This window comes from Lepisosteus platostomus, chromosome 6, assembly GCF_059453375.1.
Source record: "Lepisosteus platostomus isolate fLepPlt1 chromosome 6, fLepPlt1.hap1, whole genome shotgun sequence".
Taxonomy (NCBI): domain Eukaryota; kingdom Metazoa; phylum Chordata; class Actinopteri; order Semionotiformes; family Lepisosteidae; genus Lepisosteus; species Lepisosteus platostomus.
The window spans coordinates 21,206,442-21,222,333 of record NC_142616.1 but is presented as its reverse complement, the minus strand read 5'-3'; the positions used below and the strand labels follow the sequence as shown (position 1 = coordinate 21,222,333).

Genomic DNA, 15,892 nt, shown 5'->3' with positions numbered 1-15,892 from the left:
ATAGCTTTCACAGTTTCCAAAAAAGACCAGGCTTTTATCTTTTAATAGCTTGCTTTTTTATCTACAGCAGTGTGCTACAGTGCTTCTATAAACAGGAAAGAATGATGTGCACGTTTTGTTTCAATTGTTATGCTTTTAACTATTTCAATGTAGGAATAAAAACCTGACTGTCACTCCAAGAATAGTCAGGAATCATAGGTCCTGTCCCGGGTGTAATCCTTCCAAGGGGATAGATTTTCAGCGATAGATGATTGAATTAACACCTGGACTTTTTTTTAGGTCAAACGAATTTTCTCAAATATAATACACCAAAATATCCTAAATAATGCATTTATTTTTTCAACAAGCTTTCTAATTACAGTACAGCCTTTCCCTTTTTTGTTAAAACAATTGCTTTAGACATTTACATTTCCAGATATCCAAGAACTGTTTCGGAAAGAAAACCCCTTTTTACATTACGGAAAATGTAGGGTTCACTTTTCTCATGATTCTGCTCATTCTAACAGTTAATGACAGTTTAAATGGAAACACAACAGCACATCCAAGATCCTTACATAATATAAAAATTTATTTCTAAAAGGAACATAGGAGATAGAACAGCTCTGTCACATCAATATTTTACAGTAGAAAAATATTTGGGTGTCAGACACATACAATCGATGCTTCACCCCTCAACACTCACCTTGACATTGCACTTCTGGAAAACAAAAACAGTAGCTCAGACAGCACAAACGTTCTGAAAACAAATCAGGCACCTACACCTTTGTCAACAACAATGACCTGTATTTCTTAAAACGGAAGAAATAAAACAAAAACACAAATAAAGGCAACACAGGTCCATTATCACACACTTCCCTTCAGGCCTTTTCATCCACAAACTCTTTCCCAAATTCTTTACTTACTCAGACACCTCATAAATAACATCCCACCTCAGTTCTAATATCACCCCTCCATGTCACACAGGAGAATATGCTATAAATCATACAGCACGGACTTCATGAAGGCAGCACAGAGAAAAGCAGCACATATAACGAACATAGCAGCAAAATTATTATATAGACAAGAAACTCACTAGGTGTATTACTTGCTTATGCAGTATAATCTTTCAAAAAAGTTATACAAAATACAGGCGACGTACAATATGTGCAAGAAAGGAAGACATGTTACTCATATCTAGCCTAATTGTTTACTGGGTAGTCACCATCTCTTTTCTGAAAGTAGTTAGTTGGAAGGTACCGTGACATTAAACACCTTCAATATGAAGGACTTCATCTTTGTACCAGTTAAAACACTCTCACATTAACAGATTTCAAAGGCTTCTTCTTTCAGTCAGTGCAAACTGTTCAACACTGAATTTAGAACAGCATGACATTCAGGTGGTGAATAAAACATAAAACAAGTGGTGGCAATTACTATAATAATTATTAATAAAACTAATTAATAAGTGCATTTTTAGGCTTAATTCAAATGGATGCATTGATCGTAGATCTGTCAAGACACAGCATTTTGGAATCCAACAGCAGCAAAAGGCACTTCCCTACACAAAAATCTGAAGTGTAAAAAAAATCACACCTTTTTCATTTTCTCAAAGACTGTTTCTTCTGTCTTTGCTAGTGATATCTGAAGTATCAACATAGTCTATACAGTTCAAGTCTTAATAGACTAGTGTTGTGATCTAGTAATATTACTTTATGATTTCTGGAGTTGCAAAAGTGCATTTCAATTTGAATATCGGGGATCAAACATCTTAAATTTGAATCTGAAAATAAATTTCAGGACATCTGAAAAAAAAAAAAACTTAAGCAAGTATTTAAGTACACTAAAATATTCACAATGGACAAATAAACTGCATCCTTCAATGTAAAAGTCACTATTCTGGTAGGGCTAGTAACATTTCAGTACTTCATTTTATCTCCTCCATGCCTCTATGAGGCAATAAACAGTAAATTTAAATCTCAAAGTTCATATTCCAACCAATGAAAAGTGACCAGAAGGAAGAGACTTAAACATTAAATGTCAAAAAGTGTTACTTACTTTAATCATATCTTTTCTACACTGTCCAAGCAGTGTTTCTGAGCCCTACACAAATCATCAGTACCACAGCCAGATGCTTTTTAGTGTTCAACGTGTAGTTCTGATTACTGATTTCTGATTCTGATTTCATAAATGTCATCTACAAAACATGAAGGCTTGTCCACACTTCTTAATTGTAATGATTATGTCTGTTGCCCAAAGTGATCTGGGATGTAACCACATTAGAAAAGCATGACTACAGAAATTCTAAGAGCGCAATGCTGAGGCACTGTATTTTATAATAAGTTGAGTCAGTAGCATTACCCTCATCCCAAAATGCACACAAATAATATACACATGTACACTCCCATTTGGACCTCTCCATTTTTGGATTAGCAAAAGTGTTTAACCAGGATTTACATCCTAAAGCTCACAATGCTGAAGACAGTCTTTGCCAAATCTAAGGAAGAAGCAAAAGACTAGGATGGTCCCTCTGTTCTACTGTAGCAGATCCTTTTAAAAAAGCAGTGCTTCCAACTTTTGACTCTGGGCCCATGTAGAGTATAAATGATTAGTCTCCAGGCTTTCTAAAGAGATTTCTTCCCCCACAGCTCTAGCACTGCTTAAGGAAATCAGAGCTCCTGTGCATTTTTCTAAGTGAGTCTGGAAGTCACCAATAGGGGGCGGTGTTCTCGATTTGGCCCCAGCTCTGCCACTCAGGGAAGAGTCCACTCGATGTTCGAGGACTTCCGAACTGATCAAACTCCATCTCCTGCAGACTGCCATGGCTTTTATAATCCGAAGTTTTATTCCGGTTAGAAGGAGGGGCCTGAACACCATCACATTTCCACTCGGTGAAGACCAGCCTATAGTTCTTTCCATCATTATTGTCCCAGTAAGTCTGGTCTCGGCTTGTGAAAGAGACGCAGAATTCAACGCGCTCATGAGGGGGCACGTAGTCTGGCAGATCAATGACAAAGGAAAAGGTATCGGTGTCCGAGCAGCCGTAAACATTGTTCAGAAAGGTACACTCGACGTCCGTGTAGCCCTTCCACGTGTCAAAGGTAATGCGGATGTGGACAGATTTCTCGTAACTTACGTTTCTCACCTTCACGGTGCCCGCCAGCGACCTCTCCTGGAGAGAGCAATTTTCGAGACACACAAAATTCTTCTTCAGCCGGTTCCGGAAATCCAGGTAGTCAGCGGAGGGCTGCAGGAAATCCAGAGCCAAGCTGCTCTCCTTGCCCAGCTTCAGACCCGCCGCAGCATCTTCCAGGTCGGCCAGATCGAACTGCAGCTCCTGCATGGCGTCCTCTTCGAACTCCGAGAACACGTGCACCGCGGTGAGCGCCAGGCCTTTCGAGTCCGCGAACACCACACGCTTTTTGGCCTTGGCCTTGGGACTCTTCCACTCCAGGCTGGCTGCCTGTGGTTCTTGCTTCGAGCTGATACAGGGTCTCAGCGGTTTGTATCTGCTCCCCAAGCTTCTCCCTCTGCAGTCGTCGTAAGAGCTCAGGAAGCCCCTCAGCGGAGGGGAATGTGCCAGGCAGATCCTCATGGCTACGTCTACTGGCATGATCGGGCCCGGGAGCGGTCTGGGGTTCAGGATGTGAAGGACCCTAAACAAACAAGAAATGGAAAAATAAGTATCAGATGAAGCACAGTCTGCAACAGAAATACAAAACAAGTTCCAGCTTGGTGCAGCCATTTCAAAATTATCTGGGACCTAGAATTGGCAGCTTTAAATGCATTCAACATGAGATCTATAGTATAATAAAGTATAATATTATTTTTTTATTTAGAGCACAGGGACATAGCTGAGGGCATGCAGGAAAGTAAAAAAAAAGTAAAAGGTAAAAAAATGTCGGGTTCTAAAACTAACAATGTAGGAAATATTACAGAGCAAATAAAAAAATACATTTCAGATTGATTTTTTATTGTTTGCAGGAGAGACTACTCTGGTAGAATTCTTGAGGAAAGTTCTTCATTTTATCAGATTACTTAATTTTCATAATTACATTCTGTATTCCCAGATTACACATACGGAAGACCTCACTCGTCTTTTTAGGCATAAAATGTACTTACCTAGATATTAAAAGACGTTTTTTAAACATAAATGTAAACCCTTTCACAAACAGGATACAAAGAAATAACTGGAACTGTTAGAAGCATTGTAAATAGCTTAGAAAATAACTTTCAATGCGATGTTAAAATATCAGCGACAAGGTCAGGAAGAAAAATCGTTTACTGCTGAGATCTGAATATTACAAGAGAATGATAAAGGCAATCGCAAATGACACCGCCTGTGCTATTTTAATAGTAAGCACTGTAAACTTCTACTCACTAAGCACCCGAGAGCGAGTGCAGTTACGTTACCGTTGATTTCGTCGTCTCACCTGCATAAATAATATTTTGCACGGTTTAAACTAATCTTTTTTGGACGCAAACTGCATTGCTTAACACAAACTAGACCATTTAAGGAGACTTCTGAGGTTAACTGGTACATCCCTGCACACCAGAAGTTACCGGAAAAGAAAGTGTTAAGTGCATTGCCACGTAATATTCTATAAAGCTACAGTTGAAAGGACGTTCAAGAAGTGTAAACATTAAGCAATTTCGTCTTTTTTCTCTGTGTGTCATAGAAACATACAACATCTGCACCTACCGTTAGTCGGCTATCTCCATGTCAAAAACGTAAGGCGGTGTCGCAGTTAACTTTCCTACCTGGTGCAATTCATCGGAAGGTGTTACAACAGCCTAAACTCCAATGCATGAAGTGGTTGCAGCTACGAAATCGGATGCCTTTATTTAACAGTTATATTTTCTTCTTTAAAAAAAAGAAAAAGACCAGCGTGGAAAGTAACATGGATCAACACGCCCCCCTCTCCGTCGCGCAGCTCAACCCCACTGGCACTCAGCTCGGCGAGACCCAACAGCATATCAGAGCCTCACTGCTCCTCTCTTCACGTGCAGCCCGCAAATAGCCAATGGGGGCGCAGCGCTGCGACAGCTCCTCCAATCGGGGCGCAGCTCGGCTGCGCTGACGTGACGCACGAAAACAAGAGAGGGGCTTCACGGTCTCCACTCTCCCTGCCAGAGAAAGGGAGGCTGATAGCGGTTCTGTCTTGACGACTTCTTCTGGAAGGGCTCCTGCCGGTCGTGACCGCGTCTTTTCCTTAAAATAGACCTGTCATTCCCTAGATAAACCATTGCGCACGTAGATCTCAATATTCTCCACGTATTTCCGTTGTTTTATGGAATTTATGTAAGGTCCTGCGGTGGCGAGGCTGAACAACAGTAGGGAAATGTTTATTTTCACTTTTAGTTATTTAATTTAATTACTCTTCGCGTTTTGTGGTTGGAGCGAAATTCCAAATCTGAATGTGAATCTAGTTTTGTAATAAAGCTTAGATTTGTTTTGATTAAAGGGAAATCCGTTTACATATAAATAAAATAATGGTTACGTTATATTTGCTCTTTATTAAAGACTTGCACCTTATTATTTTTTTTGTGATACATAATAGCTGACATTCGGTTGAGGAACTTTTCAGTTTATAAAACAATTTATAGCTATTGTTATAGTACTGAAAACCAAAATGATAGTGATTGGTTACAGTATCTCAAAAGGAAGGGCTTCGATGTGAATTCTCAAGTTTTTTTATCAAGTTTTGCTATACAGTATTTCCTGCAAATATTATGAATTTATGAGGTAATATTAAGAGATCATATTTCTGTCCGTGGTTTATATTTTATACCTAGGATTTACAGTAAAAACCATTGGCCTTGAATAACACATTTTGGGGTTATTTTAAAAGGGATTTCAGACATCTGTTTAAAAGTAAGTAAACATACAGTACTGTATATAACTGTCTATGAATAAATGAAGTTTTGTGTTTCTGGAATTTCTATTTGTTTATATAGACAAAGCTTCTGTATTAAACACGCTAACTGTACAATGCCTGGAGCAAGGTCAGGTTAAACACTTTCACTGTCCTGTGCAGCCGAACAGATATGAACTCATGAAACATCGTAGCTATGTTAGCTTAACTACTATTTCATTAAATTTGATTTGGTTTATTTTTGTCTGAGAACAGAACTCTCTCTCTCTCCATGTAGTTCAGAGGTTACCCATATGTGAATATACCAGTGATTTTTTTTTAATAAAAGGACCGCTCCATTCTGAATCTTCTCCATTCTTCCCTGAATACTGTCATTGCACATGTCAAAACAAAGGAAAAATGTAATATTTTAAAAGTTACATCATCAAGCATCTCAATTTCATGATGTGTATGTGCGGAAGTAGTGTACAGTATGTGGTGAGCAGTCTCTGCGAACTGTAACAGAGTCGTTCTGGCTAAATACCCTGTCTGGGTAGTAACTGCTAATCTGTTGCGATCCTTAAGACACATTCCAAATAAGAAGGTTTTATCCACGGTGATGTACAATAAATAAAGTGTGCTGTATAAAGTGTTTACTTTTTAGTTGCTAAGTGATCCAAGGAGCTCATGCAGCTATTGCTTGAAAGAAACAATGACAGCTGCTTCAACAAACCTTTGTGTAGAGAAGTGCCACCTGTAATCAGTCGAAATCGCACTCCCTCTCAGTTTCTACTGGTGCCCTCTGGCTTGTGGTTCACTGTTGATAAACCCTGATTTAGAACTTTGTGAAGACGTCCGGTTTAGACAAGCTAAAGCACAATGTCATGTCTTTTTCTGCCCCCAAAATCTTAAATGTTAAAACTAAATAAAATACTTAATGACTAAAAACGTCATACAGACCATTGTATAGATACATACACAGTTATTTTCTTTATATACTGTACAGTATATAATAATTGGTCGTGTTGTGAAGGAAAAACACATACAGTATTTTGGATCAAATAAAGTTGTGTGGTTCATGATTGTTCTTCTCTCACTACAATGATACTCGACTCTTTTCTGTATATTTCTATTTACAAAAAATAAAGGAGAAAAAAAGACCATCAGCATTTTGAAGGTTGTTTAGTTCCCTGACACTGACAGGAGAATATTACCTACCTAAGTCTCTTCAGAGGTTTTGATTTTATAGTACAAAAACAGATTTAAAATACAAGCTATATTAACACCGCTAGAAATGTCTGTACCATGAATGGTTCGTGTCTGTCTTTGAACTCAGTGCTTATTGTGACAGTCTGGGATTTACGCAAACGCGGTATTCACACCTGTCATAGGATGTGAGTCATATTTAGGTTGGGAATTGACTAATATATTTATTGCATATTATTGCAATCTGTCTGAATGATTGAAACTCTTTCTGTGACAGGTCAGGAAGGTTCACTCATATACAGTAGCATGTATAGGTTAAATGAATGTTGTATGCATAGTCTGCAGACTGTAAAGATAGTCTGAATGTGTAAAGATAGAGACAGATAGATAAAACTGAGCTTACTATAAATGAGCAAAAAAAATGCAGCATTAAATATGAGTCACTTCAAATTCCTTCTTATCGTCAATGACAAAACAACAGGGCGTAACTCCACTGAAAGGTTAGAAGCAGAATTCAGCAAAGTGAGAATGATGCCTTTTCAAACTTCACATTTTATATTTTTCTTCTTATATTTTTCTTTGTATTGTTCTTTTCAGGCATATTGTGAGCTTGAGAACCTAACTGTGACTCAGAAGATGACTGGGTCTTTTCAGCATGAGACTAATTTATAAGATGCATTGATTGAGGATGAGTATTAGTATGTAATAGGAGGCCATTAGCTATATCTCCTTAATTTTAGTTTTAATTATTGCTTCTAACTCTAAAGGTTTAAGAAGTTCTTGAATTTCTGCACATAGCTTTACCCCTCCCCCCAATATTAACTACCTACAGTATCTGCAAAGCTATACATTTTGTGCATATACTGTACTAAAGTCATTAGTATATGCACAAAATGTTAATAGGAATTTCCATATTTATCATGGAAGGTTCTGGTAGGCATGTTTAGGGTGTTGCTGAATCATGCATGAAACTGGCAGGGAGGGTGAAAGGTGAAATCTTTGCGTGCTCTTGTGGTAACAGATTAATCAAGCCCTCCGAAAAAGATTTTGCCCTGAGATTGTCCGGTTTAAACCTGTTCTTCAATAACCACTGTGAAATAACCTCCCGTTTTGAAGGAGAAGATGACACAGCGACTGGTGTCCTGTCCAGGATATTGTTCCACTGTGTTCCCTATGTTTCCAGGCTAGGCTCTGGGCTGCCCCAGCCCCTGCCAGGGATAAGCAGCTATCTGATAATGGATGGATAGATGTTACAGATTTCAGCATTCTTATTAATTTTAACAAAAGGGGTGGGAAATAGTTGATCAAACACAAATCAAGATATATATCGGCATGCCTCAGTCTGTATGTGAAAATCACGACTGTCCATAATGTTTATTATCATGTCTTCTTTTTATTGTCAGTATTTCTGTATAATGTGTAAGGCCATTTGATAGTGTAGCGTGCTGCTCCGGTAGCGGTCTCTCAAGGAGCCTCTTAACCTTGACCTCTTTCCCCGTTTGGCAAGCTCCCTTCCCCTCTCCCTCCCTCTATAAAAGGGGGACTCTTTCCCCTTTACCACTCTCTTTTCATGCCACCCCAATCTGTGATGCAGTACCCATTACTTCTCTCTACGCCCTCCTTCCTCAGCCTCCTCTCAGTGACTAGAACACCTGTGCCGCAGTTGCAGTCTCCTGCCTCTCTTCCTACATCGCAATCACTGTGTTAGGAAGAAGGGCTAAATACCCTCCATTCAGCGGTTTGCTATATTATATCCTAAAGCAGAAAATGCCCATCTACCTTAAAAGGAAAGTGAGCTGAATGAATTTTCTTGCCAACGTAAAACCTGGACTCTGAATACAAATAATATACAGAAATAATTGTAATTGCAGAAAATACCAAGGAGCGTAGAATTATAGGTGATCAGAAAAAATAAGAAATAAGGCAGAAATGAAAGGGAAAACTTTATCAGAGGGAAGAGGCTGACACACAGCAAAAAGAATCAGTTATAACTAGTCTGAAGAAATAATGTCATAGGCCCCAAGAGACTAAAAGAAGCAGACTTTGTATAAGAAGCTAAAATAAATGTCGGAGCAAGTGGTGTGAGAATAGCCGAAGATCCAGCTATGGATCAATAAAGTCTGAAGAATTAATGCATAATATGCATGCAGATTTCAATAATTCTCTCATAATACACCTCTGTGTTTACTTGATTCCCAGCCAGGGAACAAACAATAAGGGTCTGCCATTTAAATGCACAATGGACTGGAACCTATAAATAATAGTAGTAATTTAGCTTTATTGCCCTGAGGACAATAAAGAGGAAATCAACACATATTTCCTCTCTTCCCACTGGCAAATGTGTCTGCTGCAGATCACAGATTCCTCACAAAGCCAGAGCACTACTACCCTCAGCCATTGTGACTAGAGTTCAATGTGGCTGCACTGGGTGAAAGTGTAACTTCTTGCCTTAAGAGGAACAGACTGTAAATTGCAGTAACAAGGAAATGAAATTCAGTAATACCAGGTCTGAGAAATGTCATTAAATTTAGGGAGAGTTACAAATAAACTTTTAGTTTTATGCAAGAAAAAATCATCTTTACCATCAAATGATCTTTAAAGCTATTTTCCTTAAACCTTTGGCTGCAAAGAACAGTAGTGACTTACAAATGAAGATCGGAAACAATGTAATCAGTAGTGTATACCTTATCATTCCAAGGCTGAGCAGTTCGCTATTCAAATAAAGGCTTTATTTTTGATAGCTACGGCCTTCCGATGACCATAATAATCTGTTGTGGGTTATTAGAACATAACCATATTTGGCATATAATAACTGTTTCGTTAGACGGTGTTTTGTTTTTCACAGAGCTTCCAATATAGTTACACCCATTATATGGCCACACCTTGCACACTGTATGTACAATCTTCAAACATAATCAAAAAATTAAAAAAGACACGAGAGCTCTGAATACAGAATACTGCCTGTTTCATGAAACAAACCCATTTTAAAACACTGGTGGTATCAAATGTGTCATAAAGAATGCAAACAGAAAGGAGGTACATTATCTCTTAAAAGCATTCAAGAGTAAATAGTAAGCACAAAGCTGGACAGCATTAGGATTCCTGGAAGATAAGAGGCTGTGTGTCATGAGTCTAGATGAGAGGAGTCTGAGGACCGGCCCCTGCTGAGCATGTGAGATGTTTGAAACAGCCCTTTCTTCATACTGATAAGGACACCAGCAGAGCAGAATGCAATTGTTGCCATCTCGCTCAGTTCACGTCAGATATTCTTATTCTTGATGGCCTATCAGATGCTTGAACTAGTGATGAAACTTTGAACCTGACCTGAAACCTGAAGGTCTTTTATGTGTTAAATAAACAGATGTGTACAGTATCTTTTGCACAGTATATGAAAGACAACACAAACGTCTCCTACAGGTGTTTTCAGGCTGGATATTTATTGCTCGTGCTGGCCATGATGTTCACAAACCTGTATTTTCTGTCCTTATTGTAACATAATTTAACATCTGGTTTTCCACAACTTTTTAATTTCAGTTATGCAAATCTCGTACAACCAACCTCTTTAACATTAATTTTGGTCCAGGCTATAACTCTCATAAACAAGGACACTTCTTAATTTCCTTCTCTGTGAAAAGTTGTACATTTTTATTTAATGGCACATGCCACTGATATTTTTTGTAAATATATGCAGTACGCATTGTACATTTTATTATTGAACTGTATATACTTTTAAATGGCACATATCACTGAGATTGGTTTTGATCTGTAGGTTTTTTCTTTTATTTTATTGGAATTTATGTTGACACCTTCACCAGAAAAATTCCTTGTATATTTTGTACTTGGTGAATACAAGTTTCTGGTTCTGATTCTGTATTGAATTTTTATTTTAATGTTCTTTCAATCTCCTAACGTTTGTAAAGCAGCAAGGAATGGGTAGTCCACAAACAGACTTACAGAAATGTTTATAACAATCTTAAGTTGCACTCTGGACACACTAGGTGTGCATGTTATCATTTAGAAAGTAATGTGTTAATAATGTGTTGGCAAGATTTTGAATGACTGGATAACATGACTGGTGTTGACAGGAGCTGGCAAGATTCGTAACAAGCAGGATCATAGAGAGAAAAATTCCAGTATTAGTTTAATTAATTTAGTATTAGCTCCAAGTGAGTAAGAAATGCTCCTGGAAAAAAGTGTGATTTAATTGGTTGTTGTTATATTATTAAAATAGGATTATCAGGGTAGAGTGCAGTAAGTAAATATCAATCAGTGTTTAGTAACAAAATCAAGACTCAGAAATCCCCCCTGTACCACAACTTCAGACATATTTCACTTGTCTGAACATAGCTGTTTGCCATTTTACATTTCAGTGTTGATTCCAGGATAATAATACAATTTAGTTACGTATTTGTCTTGTATTCAGAAGCTGCACTGCACTAATTACAATATCTTATAATAATAGTAATAATAATATGCTGTGCTTCTCCATCCGCCAAACTTACCAGTATTCTAAATGTGTATTATATTTATATTTAAATTCATATCTGACACACAAGACAGCTGGTTTGAGAGTTGGATAATATTGTATCTTATCCTTTGTTAACCATTCTTCTGCTAGTTTGTGACTACTAGAACTAATCCGGAACAGCACCCTACAAGCTTGTAAAAGACAACTGGAACACATCGGAGAAACCACAGATTTACATTTACTACACAGGTTATTATTAAGCCTTCTCAGTTGATCAGATTCTGACGATCTTCTGCAACAACTGATTGCACCTTCCTCTGCACCAAGAAAAATTATCTTTATATGACTAAGGCAGCAAGCAAATCCAAAAAGTACTATTTTTAGAGTAGCTCATTAATATCAAGGTTAGTTATATTTAGACTTAGTTTTCCTATCACAAGCTGACACATAAATTATGCCCAGTACATCCTGCATATTGCTTTTTGTGCTGTTAACCAAACAATAAAGAGTGGTGTGTCTTTAAATTTCTTCATTCCCAAATGATTTACAGTCTCCATTCTTTTAACAGCCATTTGACTTTCTTCCAGGCACGTACACACATAGTTGTCTAATGCACTAAAGGCTAGAGGATCTTCAGAATTCAGGAGGAAAGAACCCAGGCGCTGATTGGGCCAAAGCTTTCACACACTTGCAAAACAGGAAGTGTTTTGAGAAATCTCCTTTCTGCTGATAGAAACAATTTGCCGAAGGACTGCAAAAAAACATTCCTCCATGCAGCATTAAAGCACACACTCAAAATACTATGGACGTCTTCAGAATTAACAGTGAAATCCAAACGAGAGAACAGAATAAAGATTCAAAAGAGAACAGAAGGCATTTATTTATGCTTCTATAGGGTTGTGGGTTGTCTGGAACATGCACTCAGACATGTTTCTGAAGCTGAATGCCCTAGTTTCTTTCAATTAAACACCTGAATAAGATCTATGGATCAATAAAAACCAAGCAGGTTAGATGGGCCGAATGGCTTCCTCTCATTTATGTTTTTTTAATGGCCTTTATGAGGACTTGAAGAGCTACTGGAATTAAATTTAAAAACTATTTGTTATTTCAGTGTCCAGTTTCAGTGATTATAATGTCAACTCAAATTGATCTTAGAAGTTGTTATGTTATCCTAAGAGAACAATTTTTCAGTAAAACGTGTAGATACATGTAGGGAGCCCCGGATTCCCTAAACTACATGACCAGGTCGACCTGGTTCAGCTCCCTCAACCTCCACTGTGGCCATTGGCCAAGGCCTCTGGCAGTTCACTGTCATGCCGTTGGTTCTGTGCAACGCCCCGGCTGCTGCGTCAGTGCGTTGTTTACCTGGACGACCTGCTGGTCCACGCCCCTGGCTTCGATCAGGCACAGGCGAACCAGGTGCTGGCATGCATCCGCCACGCTGGCCTGAGGCTGAGCCCCCGGAAATGCGAGCTCCTGCGACGGGAGGTGACCTTCCTGGGACATGTCGTCAGGCTGCGAGGGGTGGCTACAGACCCAGGCTGCGCAGCTTCCTGGGGCTGGCCTTGTATTACTGGAGGTTCGTCCGGGACTTTGCCAGCATCGCCTCACCACTGCACCGTCTCACCAAGAAGGGCCGTCAGTTCAAATGGGACTCGGGCTATGATGCGGCCTTCCGTCGGCTGCGCGAAGCTCTGGTGCTGGCCTAGCCCGATCCGCAGGTGCCGTATGTGTTAGACACTGCCGCGGGCGGCTCAGGTGTGGATGCGGTGCTAGCTCAGGAGGGGCTGGACGGGAGCGGGTAGTAGCGTACTACAGTAGGGCTCTGTGTAAAGCCGAGCGGAACTACTGAGTGACCTGTCGTGAGCTGCTGCCAGTTTTGGCAGCGGTCTGCCACTTCAGGACATACCTGTTCGGGACCCGGTTCCGGTTGCGCCGGACTATACGTCCCTTACCTGGCTGCTAAATTTTAAAGAGGCGGAGGGTCAGATGGCACAGTGGACTGAGGTCCTGCAGGAGTACGACTTCACTGTCGTGCACCGTGCAGGGTCTTGCCACCGCAATGCAGACGCTCTCTCGCGGCATTAAAAATGCGAGGCAGCGGACTGCCGCTACTGTGCCCAGCGGGAGCAGTGTGAGGATCTGGGTGGAGGTGAGCACTGAGACTGCGGGCCTGGAGGGGCCGCTGGGGATGGATCTCGCGGACAAGGTGCGGCAGCAGGGGGCAGACCCCGACATTGGGCCGGTGCTCTGCTGGAGGACAGTCCGTCAATGCTCTCTGTGGGAGGCCCTGGAGGTGGAGGACGGGGTGCTTCTCCGGGGGTGGCGGGTGCCTTCCAGCGGCAAGATCCGGTGGCAGCTAGTGGTGCTGCAGCCGCTCCGTGAGGCAGTGCTCCGAATGGTGCACAGCCACCCACCCGGGCATGGGGCACTTCTGCTAGTCAAAAACCCTATGACACCTCAGGGGGAATTTTAGGGGTGGAGGTTGTGGGCCAGTTTCCACCTACCAAAGCCAGGAACCACCACGTCCTGGTCGCCATGGACTACTTTACTAAGTGGCCTGAGGCCTATGCTCTGCAGGACCAGACTGTGCCCATGGTGGCTGATGCCCTGTTGAAGGGGATGTTTGCCGGGCTGGGGGTGCCGGTGGAGCTGCACTGTGACCAGGGGTGCAATTTCGAGTCCCAGGTCTTCACCAGGGTGTGCCAGCGCCTGGGGATCACCAAGACACGGATCACCCCACTGAATCCCCAGAGCGACAGGTTGGTGGAGTGTTTAAACCGGATGTTCTCCACCTATCTGGCCACCCTGGTCTCCTGGCACCAGCGGGACTGGGAGTGCCGGCTTCCCCTAGTGCTCTGGACATACCAGACCGGGGTCCAAGATGCTGGGGAGGGAAATACACACCCCGGTGGACCTGGCCTTCGGCTCTCTGCCCAGGGATGAGTGGGACCTGCGGCAGCGGATGCGTCAGGTACACAGCTATGCCCAGACCCACCTGACCCAGGCAGGAGTCCAGCAGAAGCAGTACTACGACCTGCGCTGCAGGGGGTCTGCCTACTGGCCTGGGGACCTGGTCTGTGTCTACAGCCCATGCCACCGCAAGGGCCTCAGGGCTAAGCTGGTGCCGTCATGGGAGGGGCCCAGCGAGGTCCAGGGAGCGGTGGGCAAATCCTGCTACCAGGCTCAAGGAGAGGCACCCAGCTGGGAGGTGCAGTGGGGAGTCACGCAGGGTTCCCCAACAGCTCGGGTAGTATGAGTACAGCTTAAGGGGTTTGTTTGGCGTCGGCGGGACACCGGAAGCCTTAGGTGGGGACAGTGTAGCGCCCTCGTCGGGTGATGAGGAGGCACACCCGGGTAGTGCATGTGCCACAAGGCAGGCTGGGAGTTATTGCCAGGGGATGGGGTGTGAGAGTGCAGAGTGACCGCTAGGTCACTGAATTTTTGTAATATAAAATAATTGTCTGAATTGTTGTAATAATATTACATGTTCACAGAAAATGTTAACATATGAACTGTTAATTTTGCCACTTTCAATAGATAATTTTGTTTAGTTAGAATGTTACAGTATACTCAAAGGTGTGCACCAAATACAGCTACTGTATATGCTTAATGGTCATCTTGATGAAAAAAATTGTAGCAAGAAAATTGCTCAGTTTATTACATTGAAAATGAAGGGGATTTTTTCAAACATTATTAGTATATCTGATAAAATTGCATTTGCTTTAGTATCACCTATGTCAGTGCATATGTGCACTTCCAGTTTAATATAATTGCAAATGTGGTGTCCTTAAAGACACCAAAAATTAACTTTGTAACTGTGTGTTAAGCTCAGATATATTTACTGTAGTTATAAGGTTAATTATGCAAAAACATTATTTAATCTGACAGAAAATATATTCCTTTGGTACAGTTCAAATAAACACGGTTCCACTTCGTAACAGAAAGGCAGTGTTTATGAACTGCAAATAACTTGCTATTTCAAGGTCATGAATTAATTTGCTTCTCCCAGATGTTTGCTTCTGACCTTCAGTGGGACTTGCCAGCTTCGATCAGCAGTGCTCTGTTATTTGAAAATAGGAAAATGGCAATCATGATTTCCTGAGAATTTACTGGACACGACAGAGTGGGGAGAAGTTACATGGCCTTTTTTGGCTCCTGTTCAGACCTACTGAAACTACTACTGTATTTGGAAGTGCTCAGATGGTGTTTTGTAACGAATAAGGTCAAATAGAGCTTGGTCATATGTTGTTGTTTCTTAAATTATTAAACTACTTGTGTATGATTTGTAATTAGAAGAAATTGTGAATGTGGAGGTAGCAATATGAAATCACTAGCTGTGTCTGAATAAGTAAAGCACATTTCACAAGATTATAAAATAATATAA

The 15,892-nt window shown here is 40.9% G+C and overlaps 1 protein-coding gene across 2 annotated transcripts; it reads right to left on the bottom strand.

Annotated features, from left to right (window-relative positions):
• Positions 1–547: 547 nt before the first annotated feature.
• Positions 548–4,962, bottom strand: LOC148661278 (protein phosphatase 1 regulatory subunit 3C-B-like). Of its 2 annotated transcripts, none has more exons than XM_088634748.1 (2): positions 4,679–4,962; positions 548–3,632 (listed from the first exon to the last, which is right to left on the bottom strand). In XM_088634748.1, exon 2 carries the CDS (start codon positions 3,587–3,589, stop codon positions 2,684–2,686), a length of 906 nt encoding a protein of 301 aa, XP_088490874.1. In that variant the 5' UTR covers positions 3,590–3,632; positions 4,679–4,962; the 3' UTR covers positions 548–2,683. The 2 variants fall into 2 exon arrangements, with proteins under 2 accessions (XP_088490874.1, XP_088490873.1); XM_088634747.1 differs by having other exon boundaries at positions 4,738–4,960.
• Positions 4,963–15,892: the final 10,930 nt, after the last annotated feature.